Below are 17,683 nucleotides of genomic sequence, written 5' to 3'. Positions count from 1 at the left end.
TTGCAATAATTCAAATTATTTAAAATATACAAATTATTCCATAATAATTTCATATACTATTGCTAACTGTATTTTTTTTTTTTTTTGCCATTAACTTAAGACACTTTCCACAGGTTGGCGGGGGGGGGGGGGGGGGGGGGGAGAATGAAAATGAAAACAAAACACGAGGTCAAAATAATATATAAAAAGATAGTTTCAAAGTGGGAATGCAGCAAAGGAGAGCTGTGGACTGCGAGAAGCTCAGACACTCAAAGAATTAGATGTCTGATTACCGAAACTAGTAGTGAGAAGATGTCTAAAGGGACAAGTTAGCAGAGTTAAATACAGCAAAGCAGCATGGATGCTGCTGTAAGCACCTGATTAGGATCATTAGCAGGTATACTTGTTGCAGAGCGCTACTATACCAGGAGGGAAAGTCCCCTAAAGTAGAATATGTGGACTTAAGATTTTCAGTGGAGTTGAGGAGACTCCCACCCACCACACTGTGAAACACCCTCTTGCTAGGATCACCAGTAATCCCCATGTCCCAAAATCTCACAGATCATTCCAAGTCCTTGGTTTGCCTGACATCGCAACCCACAGGTTGAGAACCGCTGCTGTAGAGTCTAAGATCATCGGAAAACACAGATATTTACATTACAATTCATTAACTGTAGCAAAATTACAGTATGAAGTCGCAACGAAAATAATTTTATGGTTGGGGGTCATTACAACATAAGGAAATGTATTAAAGGGTCGTGGCATTAGAAAGGTTGAAAACCACTCTCTAAAGCAAGGAGAGGTCTTCCACGGCTCAAAAAGCTGCCAACTCAGCTGTAAAAAGCAGAACAGACACTGCTAAAGCCCTGTTCCCACCCTCGAAACATCTGAAACTAGAGTAGACAAAAATCAAACTAAAGCTGCAACAAAGCACAGACACCAATCAAATACAAATCAGAATGACTTCACTCCTACTCTGGATATCTGACAGATGAAGAAGCAGGCCAAACTAGAAATAGTAATATTTATTTCATTTGCTATAGACAAAATGTCTAGCACACAATAAAGAGGCCACCCAGAAGGTGCCAGAAGGTCAGAGCATCATGTTCAAGGCTTTGCAAGAGGCTACAGCACCTAAGCCACAGAGGTCCTCCAGCAGTGACCTCTGCTAGCCCCAGTCCTGTGCCAGCCCCCAGTCCTGTGCCAGCCCCAGTCCACATAGCCAGCACACCCACACTCAGGGGTGGCAGAGAAAGACAGAAAGAGACTGAGGTTTGTGGCTGTAAGGTGAAGGAGGAGGAGGGGAAGAGAGAGAGGGTGAGAGAGGAGAAGAGAGACATCAATGTGAGAGAGACACATAAATTGGTTGCCTCCCTCACAGGCCCTGAAAGGTCAACTGACAAAATAGTAGCAGTAGTTTTCTATAGAAAATGAGATTTGAGATTTGACAAAAGAAGCTAGAGTATACAATGGAGTCAAGACAGTCTCTTCAATAAATGGTGTTGGGAAAATTGGACAAATACATGCAAAAAAAATGGAAGTAGATCACCGATTGACATCATACCATACACAAAAATAAACTCAAGATGGATACAGGACTTAAACGTAAGACAGGAAACAATAAAAAGCTTAGAAGAATCCATAGGCAGCAAAATCTCAGACATTGGTCATAGCAATATCTTTACCAATACAACTCCTACAGCAATGAAAACTAAAGAAAAAATAAACAAATGGGACTACATCAAAATAAAAAGCTCCTAACAGCAAAAGATACCATCAACAAAACAACAAGAAACCCACTGCATGGGAAAACATACTTGCCAATGTTATCTCTGATAAGGGTTTAATCTCCAAAATTTACAAGGAACTCATACACCTTAACAAAAGGTAGATAACAATTCAATAAAAAATGGGAAAAGGCCCTAAATAGACACTTTTCAAAAGAGGACATACAGAAAGCCAAGAAACACATGAAAACATGCTCATAGTCACTAATCATCCAAGAGGTGCAAATCAAAACAATAATGAGGTACCACCTCACACTTGTCAGGATGGCTATCATTAACAAATCAACAAAGGACAAGTGCTGGAGAGGATGCGGAGAAAAAGGAATCCTCTTTCACTGCTGGTGGGAATGCAGGCTGGTGCAACCACTGTGGAATACTGTATGGCATTTCCCAAAAAATTAAAAATGGAACTGTCATTTGACCCAGTAATATCACTTCTAGGAATATATCCCAAAAAACAGAAACACCAATCAGAAAGGATATATGCATTCCTATGTTCATTGCAGCACAATTTACAATAACTAAGATATGGAAACAGCCTAAGTGTCCATCAACAGATAAGTGGATAGAAAACTGGTACATCTACACAATGGAATACTACGCTGCTGTAAAAAAGAAAAAATTCTTACCATTTGCAACAGCATGAATGGAACTGAAGAGCATTATGCTAAGCAAAATAAACCAGTCAGAGAAAGATAAATATCGCATGATCTCACTAATTTGTGGACTATAAAGAACATCATAAACTGATTAACAAAAATAAAGAGACAAAGAAGCATCAAACAGACTGTCAAACTTCAGCGGGAAGGCAGGAGAGGGTTTGGGGGGGGGGGGCGAGGGGGGCGGTAAGAGATCAACCAAAGGACTTGTATGCATGCATATAAGCATAACCAATGGACACAGACACTGGGGAGGGTGGGGCAGTTAGGGCATGTGCCAGGGGGTGGGGGTGGCCAAGAGGAGGTCAATGGGGGGGGGAGAGGTGGGAGGAGACATATGTAGTACTATTTGTAATACTTTAAACAATAATAAAAATAATTAAAAAAAGAAAATGAGATTTGAGAATATGAGAGTGTTGGATATAGGAAACTCCAACAATATACAGACATAAGAAGAAATTAAACCTTTTTTCTATTAAATAATTTAATTTAACTGTGGCGGTTTATCCTATTTTTCCTTTTTGCACTTAAATTTAAATTTTAAATAGGACACCTATGATTTTTTTCCAGAGTTTTTCAGTGTACTAAAACTTCTCTCTAATCTATTATAACCTATAGAAATACCAAAATTGCCAATGCCGGTTTGGCTCAGTGGTAGAGCGTCAGTCTATGGACTGAAAGGTCCAGGGTTCGATTCCGGTCAAGGGCATGTATCTTGGTTGCGGGCACATCCCCAGTAGGAGGTGTGCAAGAGGCAGCTGATAGATGATTCTCTCTCATCCATGTTTCTAACTCTCTATTCCTCTCTCTTCCTCTCTGTAAAAAATCAATAAAATAAATTTAAAAAAAAAAAGAAATACCAAAATTGTGCAGCCTTGCAGAACAAAATAAGTAAAATTAAACATCCAGACTTCATTGCCATCCTTGTTTTATCTTGTGTGTAATGAGCATGCTTTCCCAGGAACAATACCACCCAATATAAAATGACTATTATAAAAACTTAAATATACTGCTAGTCAACCAATGTTTCCTAAAACAAGACAAAATACTGAAATGCCATTTATGTCATGATTACTCTATAAGACTGCTGCTGATCCTGACTTCCAAGTGCAGCATTAAAAGATTCATTCTATTGGATCCCCCAACCACCATCCCAGGGCAGCGGAAAGCTGAATGAGAAAATATAAATTCAGATTATATATTCTGAACATTGTACTTTTCCCTCACCTAATACCATGCACAAAATCTCCTTTTAGCAATACCAAGTACTTTAAAAATTTTGGTTCCATAAAAAATCACGCCTGAGATGAACAGCTAGTACACCAATTTACAACTTGGAATGATTTTGTTATGGCTTAGTTATTAAACCATGAAAAAGAGTGTTTATAATCAAAGTGCTGACACAACATTAGCAATGGTGAGAAGGACATTGTTATGATGCAGCTATCACAGTTGTTCATTATTTGTAGTAGAGGGAATTCATGTTCCAATGCCTCTTCTATAAAACATCAGTTAAAGAAATGCCAATACCAACATTCTCAAGCTGCCTCGTAAGAGGCTCTCATTTTAGCTGACATATCCGTAAGTGCCACTAAAGCCAATTTTCAGAGCTATAGAAAAATTATGAGACTGAAGTACCTCCCCACACCCTTATTTATCTGACATGTTCATAACAGAAATGCAAAACCATAAAATAAGGCTGTCTGATCTGGGAAAACAAAAAGTAATTAATCACATTAACGGAAAGCTAGCTTACAAAGTGCTGATCAACAAAACATGGAAGAACCATTTCTGAAGATGTGGCTCATTTGTCAGGGTTGGCGAGAGGGCAGGATCTCACATATGGACAGGGCTGGCATGAATTCTGAGTGATTGGGAAAGTGAATGATAGGTTTCCTGCAGCTATCTTCTGAATGGAAATTCAAAAGGCTCCAATGAATTTTATACTAGCAAGTGAGTGCTGCCCTTTAGAACCCACATCTAATTTGCATTAAAAATGAAAACCACCCAGCTTGTGTGGTGCAGTGGTTGAGCATTGATCCATGAACCAAGAGGTCACCAGTTTAATAACTCATCGGGGTACATCCCTGGGTTGTGGGCTCAATCCCCAGTGGGGAGCATGCAGGAGAGAGCTGATTGATGTTTATCTCTCGTTGATATTTTTATTTTTATTTTTTTATTTTTTATTGATTTTATACAGAGAGGAAGGGAGAGAGATAGAGAGTTAGAAAAATCGATGAGAGAGAGTCATCGATCAGCTGCCTCTTGCACACCCCCTACTGGGGATATGCCCGCAACCAAGGTACATGCCCTTGACCGGAATCGAACCCGGGACCCTTCAGTCCCCAAGCCGACGCTCTATCCATTGAGCCAAACCGGTCCCGGCTCTCGTTGATATTTTTAATCTCTTTATCCCTCTCCCTTCTTCTCTCTTTAAAATCAATTAAAAATGTATCTTTTTAATGAAAACATACCTTCAACAAATATTGATTAATCGCCATGTTCTACCCACTGCATAATAGCAGTGAATAACAAAGACCCTGTCCTCAGTGAACTTACGTTCTGGTTGGGACAGCAGCAAAATAAATCAGGAGATTATTTAGATGATAGAGGATGTTAAGTACTACGGGAATGGGCAATGGAATTATCTAGAGAAAGATGACTCCAGCAGATCCTGCTAGTCAGAAAGTAAGTGGGAGCCCTAGCTGATTTGGCTCAGTGGATAGAGCAGTGGTGACCAAAGGGTCCTGGGTTCAATTCACTTGATCTTAGCCAAAAGGCCGAGAAGCGATTCCTGGGTTCAATTCCAGTCAAAGGGCACATACCTTGGTTGCAGGCTCCTCCCTGGCCCAGGCCTGGTCGGGGCAACTGCGAGAGGCAACCAATCGATATATTTCTCTCTCGTTGATGTTTCTCTCAGTCTTTGCTTCTCTCTAAAAGATCAAAGGAAAAATATTCTCAGGTGAGGATCAACAAAGCAAAAAGAGAAAGAAAGTGGGAGAATATCTGATAAGGCTTCATAGGTCATGAAAAAGAGGTGACGACTTTACCATGAGAGAGATGGAAAGCTACAGTAAAGCTTGACCACAGCAAGATGATCTGACTAGAGGCCTGGTGCACAGATGGGAGTCCTTAGGCCTGGCTGGCAATCAGGGCTGATCAGGGTGCCTTCTGGCTCCGTTCCTTCTGACGTTCTGGTTAATTAGGCATATATGATAGATTGATAGATAGATAGATAGATAGATAGATAGATAGATAGATAGGGATATAGGTATATAGATATATAGATTAGATCATGTCAACTGCTATAACTGCTATGCTGATAGCAGAGGATAGAGGTTCAAGGGTAGAAGTGAGAAGAGAAGTTAGCAGGTCACTGTGTTAACCCAGGAAAGAGGTAATGAGGAGATTGGTCTGGGTAATATAAGAAGAGGTAATTAAGAAGTGGCCAACAGTAGATGAGTGGATAAAAAAGCTTTGGTACACAAAAGACAAGTGTTGGTGAAAATGTGGAGAAAAGGGAGCCCTAGTACACTGCTGGTGGGAATACAGACGGGTGCAGCCACTGTGAAAACAGTATGGAGTTTCCTCAAAAATAAAAATAAAAATGGAACTCCCATTTGAACCAATGATCCAACTTCAAGGAATATATTCTAAGAAACTACAAACACCAATTAAACAGAGTATATGGAACCTTATGTTTATAGCAATAATGCAGTGAAGGCCTGGGGAGGGGGCAGGAACGGGTTGAGTGGAGTCATGGGAGGGGGAGGACATCTGTAACACTTTCAACAATAAATATAAGTTAAAAAGAAAAAGTATCCAGGATTCTAGATAATTTAAAAGCAGACAAGACAGGTCAGACAGATATGGGGTATGAGAAAAAGAGAAGCATATCTGACTCTAAAGTTTTAGGCCTCAGCAGCTGGAAGGCCTGAAAATTAGGAAGCCCGCAGGAGGAGAAGATCTGGAATTCAGTTGAGACAGGTGAATTTGAGCTACTCACTAGACATGCTGCTCAGGAAGTTGGCCATATGAATCTGCAGCTCAATGAGAGGCTGAGCTGGACAGAGAAGGGTACCAATGACTAGCTGCTGTTAGTGTAGAAAAAAAAGCCCACATTTTGAACTCTAGGGAGTAAACGCTTGTGACTGCACCCAAGTAACTAAAATAATCGTCCTCTCATAGAGTCAGCTGATTAGCAATCGGAATACTATCTGCTACCATAATTCCCCTTTTCATGCAACAGGACAGACCCTCAGGTTCCAAGGATTAGAATGTGGACATCTTGAGGAGGGTGGGTGTGCTTGCTACATTTTAACTACTTAATTATCATTAACCATTTGTATGAAAAGATAATTGAAAAATAGAAAGCTCCACTTTGTGTTGGTTTCAAATTTCTTTTTCTTAGATCTCTTTCTAATGCCATTGCTTACACCAATATAAAAATTAATTTGAGGTTTGCAGAGCACCTGTTTGGTAGCAAGCCAGACACACGCTTAGGCAAGGAGAAGCACCTCTATAACTGAAGAGTGGTCAGAAGTAATCTACATGGGACTTACTGCATTTACATAATGGTACTTCCAGGATCCTGAGCAAAGTACTTCAAGTTGAACATCTTACTTTTTAAAAAATGTACATTTGGCTTTCAAATAAAAAGCTCAGCTGGTTTATTCTTTCTTCCCAGCATGACCTTCGGTAATAAATAGCAAAGTACGATACATGATTTCTTCACCCTGCCACTGGATTAACTTTTGCCATTCATGAGAAACGCCTGCCCTGCGTTTCTAAGGAGCTGTACCTTCAGCCCGGTGACCTCCGGGCATGCACATCCTGGTGCACAGTATGCTATGCTCCCCATAATGTCAGTCATTATTCTTCCTGACTTTACTTGTGCTCTCTGGTTGAAGCACTTAAGATTAATGAGGCATTTGTTCTCAATCAAGAAGCTATTTATGAATATAGTTCCACTTAACAATAAGCTTTGTAGGCTTTTCTTTCTCACCATTACCAAAACGGGGTGGGTGCGGGCGAGGAATGATTTTTCTTGAGCAAAAGGGAGAATAGAGAAAAGTGATTTGTGACTTTATCGTCTGTGAGCAGTTTCCTAACGCAAAGGCCTCCACATCACAGCTATGCTCTCAGGGTAACTGATATACGCAAACGTGCTGTTCTGTTCGGTTAAAGTCAAATAATTATCACCGCCCTGGCCTTTATGAGCCAGGGTGCAGCTAATCAAAGTTACGTGCCTCCTTAGGAGGCAAGAGGTGATTTTGAACCCAAATGCTTTACACCTCAAATGGGAGCATGTGGTCCTGGCTACAGGCTTACAGGATACCGCAATGGTGTCACCTGCTACAAATGGCCACTGCCCATCTGTGACTGCCCAAGCTTACCAAGAATAGAGCCTTTCAGCCCGGGCCAGCACAGTTCAGTAGTTGAGCATCAGCCAATGAAACAGGAGATCACAGTTTGATTCCCAGTCAGGGCATATACCCGGGTTGCAGACGCGATTCCCAGTGCAGAGCATGAAGGGGCAGCTAATCAATGATTCTTTCATCATTGATGTTTCTATTTCTCTCTTTCTCTCCTTTCTTCTCTGAAATCAATTTTATATATGTGCATATATACATATATATTATTTATTTTAATTTTATATATACATACATATATACATATATACACACATATATACATATATTTCATTTATTTATTTATTTTTAAAGAGCAGAGCCTCTCGGAGGGTCAATGAGGGAAAGAAGGGGAGGATATTTGTAATACTTTCAACAATAAAGTTTTAAAAAATAGAAGACAGCACTTCTTTTTTTCTACTACTTTTACTGTATATGAGGATCAATACAGCTTTCGGGCTGACAGCCTCTCATCACCAGGTCTTGACAGTATCCCATGGAATAAAAAACATAGCATAAAATGCATCACCAAGAGCGCAGTGTCACAGTGACCTCTCAAGGCCATATGCCAAACTGATCTGAAAATCAATGGCTCTAATCTACAAAGCTCTTTGCAAAAGAAAAATGCCAGCACTGTTGTCAGCTGGGAAATTGAATTCAGGAGATTACCCAGTTCTGGGACAGGTTCTCCAGACAGAAACTAGTGAAAATGTGAAAAGGTACAGAAACTGCTCTCCAAAACTACCCAATAACACTGACTATTCCATAGTAAGTAGATAACCAATTACACCAGAAATTAGCGGGGACTTTATTTTCAGTGTAAACTAACCAAAATCATTCAAAAATGTGGGTCAGAATTAGGCCATCTGTTCAGCCTTCTTCTCATTCTAAGCATAAATAACTGGAGGAGGGAAAAAGAGCCAGGGCCTGGGGATCTGGAGGCTGGGTATTGCCCTGAATAGGGCCCCCTCACCATAAGTGGGGTGATCCTGAGCAAGACTTACTCTTTCAAACCCCTGGTTCATTATCTGCAAAATGAGATTTCTGAGACAAAGAATTCTTTAGTCTTTGTCAGAATTAAATTTTATGGAAACTAGAAAAATTCTAACCCTGCCACATATATTAGTTTATATTTAAATCAACAATTATTCTGGATTTGTAGGACAAAAGTTAACAAATGAAACTTTACTTTTTTAAAAATAAGACTTTCAAGAGCCAATTGATTGGCTTTTTTTTAAACATCTATTATCATCACCACTATTTTTATTTAAGTTGGAGAGGAGCTACAAAGGTTGTATTATTGTAGAGTAAATGTAACACAATCCTCATCCACACAAATTTTCTTTAGTAAATTGTACTCTAAGAGAACTCCTACTTTGGAGAGAGAGGAGAGAGAGCAGTATCTTCAGATTAAATAGTGTCTTAGGGTTGCTCCACATCAGATGCACCTCTATAAAACCTAGCCTCAATAAATGTGGGAGTCAAAGACTCAACCTAACACCAAGGGTTGTTAGGGCTTCCTACTTTCCGAAGATGTCAAGAGTTTATCAGTTTTCCAAGAAGTTGAGCACATTTACCTGAGACTTAAGAATCGAGTGTTGCCGAAATCGGTTTGGCTCAATGGATAGAGCGTCAGCTTGGGGACTGAAAGGTCCCGGGTTCGATTCCGGTCAAGGGCATGTACCTTGGTTGCGGGCACATCCTCAGTGGGGGGTGTGCAAGAGGCAGCTGATCGATGACTCTCTCTCATCGATGTTTCTAAACTATCTCTCTCCCTTCCTCTCTGTACAAAATCAATAAAATATATTTTTTTAAAACAAAAAAAAAAACAGAATCGAGTGTTAATGAACTATATGATTATTTGACCACTGTGCTCTACACTTGAAACTAATACAAAATAACACTGAATGTAAACTGTAATTTTTTAAAAATTGAATGTTAAAACTAAGATACACTCCAATCATCAGAAGTTCAGATAAATATATTCTAACAAATGACTTAGCCCATAAGCTTGAGCAGCACTGTGGGAGTGGATTTTATAAAGACCACTATACCTCAGGTACCTTGTAATTTCGCAACTATGATTTATGCAAAGAAAATACTATATTCTCTTTCCAAAGTCAAATAAAATAGCTATGTACAGCATTGGAGGGCATGAATGGCAAACATTATCCAATCTATAGAAGACACTGATTTACAATAATGCAATAAAAAAATAAAGATACCAAAATGTTTGTTTTTAATCATCACAATTACATATTCCACTCTAAGAGAAAAGAAAATGCTAATTCCAAATGATCATCAAATTATAGCTTGCTTATATCTAACTGTTACTCTATTTTAAAAAAATAAATAAGCAAAATAAAGGGCACAATGAATAAATGTATATATAGCCATGGTGAAAAACCATTTCACGCCTAGACTTTGCTTTTTTAAAACAATTTTTTGGGGAAAAACTAGAATGTTATGTTTGTCGTACATATACTAATACAATATTCTATGAAGTACAATAGATATTCTTCAATAGATATGTTTACAGTTATCTAGTTTATGCATTTTGTTATACAGATTAAAAATTCTAGCCTATAAAGTGTTTTCTTAAGTTTTTCATTACAAAATTTACTTTCTCATAGCATGGCAATAGTCATCCAAGAATATAATATATAGTTCCATGTTATTAATATTGTATTACTTTCAAGTGAAAATATTCAAACAAATTCCCTTAAGCAAGTGAAATAGGATATCTATTTATATAAAAGAGGAATATGCAAATTAGCCAGCGAACTTCACAACCAAATAGCAGAAACCTGAGGCTTCATGGCTCCTGGCTAGGGCGAGGGACCTCAGGCTATGCCCTCGTCCCGTAGGACTTGATGGGGAACCATAGGCCGTGCCCCTTGCCTGGTGGGGCTTGACAGGGGACCTCAGGCCATGGCTCTGCCCCAATGCTGAGCCAGGAGACCTGAGGCTGTGGCCCCTTCCCACAGGGGTTTAACAGGGGTGGGGCCGGCCAGGTTTGGGTCTCACCCAATGTGGGTAGGGCAGCCAGGTCTAGGTCTCCTGCATTTTCAAAGTGCGTACAAGTGGTGGGAAGGGACTTGACTCTAGGTCCAGAGGCATGCCTCAGACTCTGACAGAAGAGAGATTTTCATATACATTTTACTAATTGTCTTTCATCTATGACACTTCTATTATAGAGAAAGGGCAAATAGCAATATTACTATATTTCCTCTAATTAATTCCCTTTTAATGTGCACAAATTTCGTGCACCAGGCCACTAGTATTGAAATAAAAAGGAATTTCAAGGATAGTGCCTATTGCTATACATTCCCAAACAGCAGGTAGATAAAAATATAGTAAGGCTCTTAGGTCACTGTTTTTTAAATCAATGAAAGTTTCCTTTAGCTCATAAAAACTACATTAATTTTACCAATAATTATCAGCATTCTATTCCTATACATTTCTGTTATTCATTATCTCTAGGTTAAGAAGCACATAAATAAGTTTTGTTTCCTTGAAGGTCTCCAATTCTTAAGTAAAACTAAAGAAAAATGAAAATACAAAGCAACACATAATCAAAGCATTTTAGGACCAAAACAGGCCTTAGCTATACATTTTTAGTCAAATCTTCACATTGAGTTACTTTTAAATATTCCTTTAATTTAGATTCTGTTTAGATTATAGATATGTGATCTAATGTATCTGCCTTGCCCATCACCAAAGAATTATTTAAGGTAATAAAAGAGCTCCCTAGTAAGACACAGAACAAATGGTAACTTTATTTGGAATTCTTCACACTGACAATGAATAACTTCAGCACAGGCTTAATGCTGCCATGTACAGAAAACTGGCAACTCGATTGGAGAAACCAAGATGGCGGCATAGGGCAGACACCTGAATGCAGCCTACCACAACAAATTTGAATTTGGAACTGGAAAACAGGGGAAACATCGCCCTGAAGCGCCGGATGGCTAGCTAAGAGGAGGCTCTTCCATCTGGGAAGGAGAGAGAAGGCGCCCTGAACCTCAGGAACTGTGAAGGTGTGGTGAACTGTGTACGGGAAAAGGCAGCCACCCAACTTCGCTGCTGGCTTACTCCCTGCGCACAGAGAGGGCAGACAGCTAATGCATGGCTAGCTTTCTTGTTCGGGAGGAAAACAGAACCACCCTATTGCTGTGATAGATGGCCCCAGACTGGGAGAGGCCGGACTGTCAGGCAGTGGGCAGAGATCTCTCGGAAGTGTGTGAAGACAGCGGCCATTACTGTGGGACTCAGAAACCAGACCCTCGTAGGGAGGGGCTGAATAAAGCTTGTCTGCACCACCCCGAGACTCCACCCCACCAAGCGGAGCACAGAAGCCCTTCCAGTGGCTAGCTTTCTCATTTGCTGCGAATAGGACTCTCTTAGGGAGAAACAGACAGGAATCCAAAGCTTCTCTGCACCTATACCAAAGAGGTGCATGTGCTTGCAACCAATCTTGCAGGATTCACCAAAGCTTGGCTGTGCCACCACGAGACTCCGCCCCATCCAAGCAGAATACAGAAACCCTCCTAGCTGAGACACTTCTGATCCTCATAGTCAATTGGCTTGGAGATCAACACTTCCCAGTGATACCAACAACAAGCAAGGCTTAACAACAAGACTGTACACACAGCCCACAAAGGGCTACACCAAGACTATCCACCTCAGGTAACTGGGAGGCTGACCCACTGAACCATATAGGACATCTTAGCACACAAAGCCACTCTACCAACTCAGGGAAGCTGTGAAAATGCCGAGACAAGGAAACAGATCACAAACAAAAGAAATGGAGGAAAAGAAGTGACTGGATATAGAGTTCAAAACCACGCTTATAAGGTTTTTCATGAATTTCCTAGAAAAGGCTAATAAAATAAACGAGACCTATGAGGATATGAAAAGGGATCAACTAGAAATAAAAAATACATTGTCTGAAATAAAAAATATTATACATAGTCCTAAAAACAGACTGGAAGATCGCAAGAATCATGTCAAAGATTTGGAACACAAAGAGCCAAAGGACACTCTTCCACAGAAGCAAGAAGATAAGAGAATCCAGAAAGTTGAAGATAGTGTAAGAAACCTCTGGGACAATTTCAAACGAACCAACATCAAAATTATGGGGGTCCCAGAAGATGAGAGAGAGCAAGATACCGAAAGAAGAATGGAAGAAATAGTGACAGAAAACTACCCCCCCCCCCCCCGGGAAAGAAATAGACTTACAAGTCCAGGAAGCACACAGAACCCCAAACAAAAGGAATCCAAAGAGGACCACACCAAGACACAGCATAATTAAAATTCCAAGAGCAAAAGACAAAGAGAGAATATTAAAAGCAGCAAGAGAAAAGCAGGCAGTTACCTATAAAGGAGCACCCATACGATTGTCAGCTGATTTCTCAACAGAAACCATGCAGGCCAGACGGGAATGGCAGGAAATATTCAAGGTGATGAATAGCAAGAACCTACAGCCAAAAATACTCTACCCAGCAAAGCTATCACTCAGAATCAAAGGCCAAATAAAGAGCTTCACAAATAAAAAAAAGCTAAGGAGTTCATCACCACCAAACCAGAATTATATGAATTGCTGAAAGGGGTTCTTTAGGAAGAGGAAGAAGATATAGATAAAAATTATGATCAACAAATACGTAACTATCAATAAGTGAAACTAAAAGCCAAGGGAATTAAAAAACCTGATGAACAATATTAACTGGTGAATATAATAGAATCAGAGGTATGGAAGGGGATTGGACTGACAATTCTCAGGGAAAAGGGGAGTTGGGAGTGCGGAAAGAGCCTGAACAAAAACTGTGCACCTATGGATGAGGACAATGGAGGGTGGGGAAAGGGCAGATGGTGGGGTGGGAACCTGGTGGAGGGGAGCAATGGAAGGGAAAGAAAAATGAGGAACATGTGTAATAATATGAATAAAGATTTATTTTTTAAAAAATTAATTAATTAATAAAAAATAATATAAAATTATTAAAATCAATTTTTTGTGCCCAGCCAGTGTGGTTTAGTGGTTGAGTGTCAACCTATGAACCAGGAGGTCATGGTTAGATTCCCAGTCAGGGCACATGCTCAGGTTGTGGGCTCGATCCTCAGTCGGGAGTGTGCAGGAGGCAGCTGATCAATGATTCTCTTTCATCACTGATGCTTCTATCTCTATCTCTTTCTCTCTCCTTTCCTCTCTGAAATCAATAAAAATAATTTTTTAAGTTTTTTTAAAAAATCAAAAAAAGAAAAAAGAAAACTGGCAACTCATGATTTGTCATAGTCATAAATCTGTGCATGATGTGATTTCCCATGACACATATCTGATCTGTACATTCAGTTTTCACTCCCATCTATGGCAATAACACAAAACCTCACAGACCCCTACCCCAAAGATCCCTAAAGAAAGAACTGCATATCTGGAAAGAAACTACATTATCCCTAATGAGCTACATTATCCCTAAATTAAAATAAGTAAAAAAAAAAAAAAAATCAATCTTAAATCTGTTTATATTTATTTACTATCTAGAATTCTATACTATAAATTCTTCAGAAGATATTATAGAAAATCCTCTTATTTTTAAATACTCTACATAGTATTAAGCATAGGGGGTTATTAATTTTTAGGAGTATTTATACATTTAACTAACATCTTCCTTCATAATTAGAAGTATATCTCTAAAATGGTATTCTGTATTTTACAGAAATACCCAGTTTTTAATGTAGGGATAAAAAGATTTTATGAAAAATTTGGATAGCACATAATTAAATGGCAAAATGAGTGGCATACTGGATTAATGAAACAGGGCTCAATGCTAGGATATAAGATAAAGTTTCAACAAGGCTTCCATAAAAACAATTTCCATGAAGAGGAATTTGTGCCCATGTAAAGGATCATTTGTTGCTAAAGATTCTATCTCAAGCTCACAGCAAATGCCTGGGACAAGAGTAGAACTCAAAGAGAGTAGAACTCTAAAAGTATGAATATAAGAAAAAATAAATGAGGAAGTCCTCAGGCTAGTTGAAGAGTTAGGTATTAGTGTGGTTTCCTCAGAGAAGATCCCTTCTCAGAAGATCCCCCTTGAATAATTATTTTCAAAAATTGCAAAAATAGGATAATATTTTGGACCTGCTCTGATAAACTGGCAATCTCTGTAGGTTCCAGAGATAAGTTACTCTTAAAACTTTATTTAATATTTCTACAATGACTATAAACAACATGTGGATGACATAGAAAGAGAAGACTAGAAATATAGTAAGTGTAGAATTGTACACAAAAGCATGTGTACAATCTTACCTTACCACTAGATATATATGTGTCTACAGTGGAGGAAGTGAAAAGAGCTAAGAGATATTAACTTAAGCTACTTACTGCTGTCCATGCATTTCTTTTGCACCGGACACATAACCATCCTTCAGAGATTTCATGAGAAGGGATACCATAACAACCTATAAAATATTAATATGGATTAAAGAATTAGGTATTTTGCATTGTGACAATATTTCATATGTTAGCACTGATTAAATAAAAGACACTACCTATCCTACAGTTTTTGATTCTTAGAACAAAACAAAGATACTTTGGGATCTCATGGATATCAGTTCCAGGAAATATGAGTGTGGGCATTAATAGTAATTAATGCTCACAATAGTTATTGTAGAGAATACTGATAATTCCTGAATGGGCAATAATAAAATTTCAAAGTTTCTTGTATGCTCCTTTACTCATGAAAAACATATTTCAGAATAAGTTGCAATTCAGGAAACAAAGCTTGGAGAAGTTTGAAAATAAAATAAAAACTTTGATAATATTTGAAATTAATGTAATTTAAAATTACATTTCAAACATTATGTTTAACTAGCTTTAATTTCACTGATAGGGACAGAGGATACACAATTCGTGTTTAGTGATAAAGGGATGTGTTCAATTCCACATGTATTCTGTACATGCCTGACTCAAAAAAAAACTATGTAAGGAGATAGCTGATGATGCCAATACAAACAGCAATTATGCAGAACCAACAAATATGTTAATCTGACTTCTTGAAATAAGATTTTCAAAGATTTAAATGAGTAATTTTTAATATCACATTTCTATAACATTTGAAATAGGAAGAGAAAATAACAGAAGTGTAATTACCCACAGGAAAACCTATCATAGTTAAACAAAACCATAAAATGTTTAGTTCAAGCACATAAAATATTATGGTTAAACTGCATAGCTAGTATATTCAGAAACCAAGATTAAAATCCTAGCTTTTTTGTGAAATGATGCTTTGCCTCTGATATAACAATATATACATATAATAATGTAGGGTGAGTATGTGTGTTATGAATTTATATAAATACAATAAGAAGGTTGCTACAATTGTATTTAAATCAGATTATGTTCAAATACTTTGGGAAAGCTAATAGTATCTGATTAATAAATACATGACAGACAGTAAGACTACCTCAAACCTAATGTAAGATTCGCATTACACTGGGGTAAATACAGTGTATATTATATTATAAACGATTCATACTACTCTGACAAAGAGAAACCATGTGATCTGTATTGTATAAAACTGGAGAAAAAAGAATGATTATACCTACCCATACTTTCATTTTTTACAATGTGAGAAAAAAATGATCTAATAGTTCAACGCCAAAGATCTGGCAGGTTACATAGGAGTAAGAAATAAAGATTGTGAAGCACTAAAAAGCCAATGATTGATGAATGAGAGATTCATTTACTTGCATGAACCCGTACGCAGCACTTTGCACAGGAAATTAGAAGGCTTGTTCCATCCTCTTCCAGGAAGGCATTAGGTGGCGAATAGTCTATATTTTCTTCGCTATAAATAAAACACATCTCTGGAATGAGGGGCTTAGTCTTTCCTCCTGGAGCTGCCACGTCGCCTAATTTTGTCTCCCATTTAGAATCATTTTCTTCATTGCTGCTATCTGGCTGAAAAACACAATATTTCCACGTGGGTGAAAAACATGGAAATGAACTCTTTAGTTCTGCTACTCATATCTACCAACAGCTGTTCCATCCACTAACTTTCATATCCTGTTCTCCTTGTTCTCCTTGACCCAACTACTAGCTTCTTCCTAATGCTCCGTCTCAGGCTCCCATCAGGTGCTAAGCTATAGGAACAAGAAGATACTTTGTGCATCTGCTTGTATGAGAAAGTACTGAGCTACTAAAACTATGTTCTTACATAAATTGTTTATGTAAAGCATCAGTTTTTCTAATGATTTTTTTTCATTTCTTTATTTGCATTTGGTTAACAGAACTGGTTTCATTTACTGAATAATCTTACCCAGTTACACCTAACAGGAGTGTTATAAAGACCTAAGCGTAAGTCTGTGCAAAAGTATTGAGAGAGATTTTGAAGGCTTCTGCCTTTCCACAAAGTTTGAAAACATCAAGATAGAAAGATCTGGCAACTGTAATTAAATAAAAAATATGTGCAAAACAAAATTGTTACCTCTTATAAAAATATATGGAGAATGTTTACTGTTTATTTGAAACTCTAATAACTATTGCATTATCTACAGAGATGTGATATTAATTTCCCTAAATCTTATAATTTCTGTGGAAATGTTTTAATTATTGAGGAAATATAAAGGCAGATTATGATATATAAATAAGAATCAATAAAAGGTTGTTTTCCCAAGAAAACAGAAATTTAGTGACTTAAAAGGAAAACAAGTGTTTGTCCCTCACCAGGGCCAATTCAAAGGTGAGCAAGTACCTACACTTCCTATTTACAAAGGTTTGAAAAGGTGAAATTTCACATAATTTCATGCTCTGAAACATCTAAACAGAAAAGCATTTACTTTACATGGA

General features: G+C 38.2%; 1 protein-coding gene across 3 annotated transcripts in view; it reads right to left on the bottom strand.

Annotated features, from left to right (window-relative positions):
- Positions 1-17,683, bottom strand: part of KDM4C (lysine demethylase 4C) — a 276,437-nt gene that overhangs the window by 98,395 nt on the left and 160,359 nt on the right. For all 3 annotated transcript variants that reach the window (XM_084899580.1, XM_084899582.1, XM_084899581.1), the window contains 2 exons: positions 16,582-16,795; positions 15,218-15,294 (listed from right to left, as the gene is read on the bottom strand). In XM_084899580.1, coding sequence (XP_084755706.1) covers positions 15,218-15,294; positions 16,582-16,795 — 291 coding nt within the window. The remainder of the gene's footprint in view (positions 1-15,217; positions 15,295-16,581; positions 16,796-17,683) is intronic.

The sequence above is a fragment of the Pipistrellus hanaki genome (genome assembly GCF_964339955.1).
Source record: "Pipistrellus hanaki genome assembly, chromosome: 11".
In the NCBI taxonomy this organism is placed as follows: domain Eukaryota; kingdom Metazoa; phylum Chordata; class Mammalia; order Chiroptera; family Vespertilionidae; genus Pipistrellus; species Pipistrellus hanaki.
This window is presented reverse-complemented; position numbering and strand designations above follow the sequence as displayed.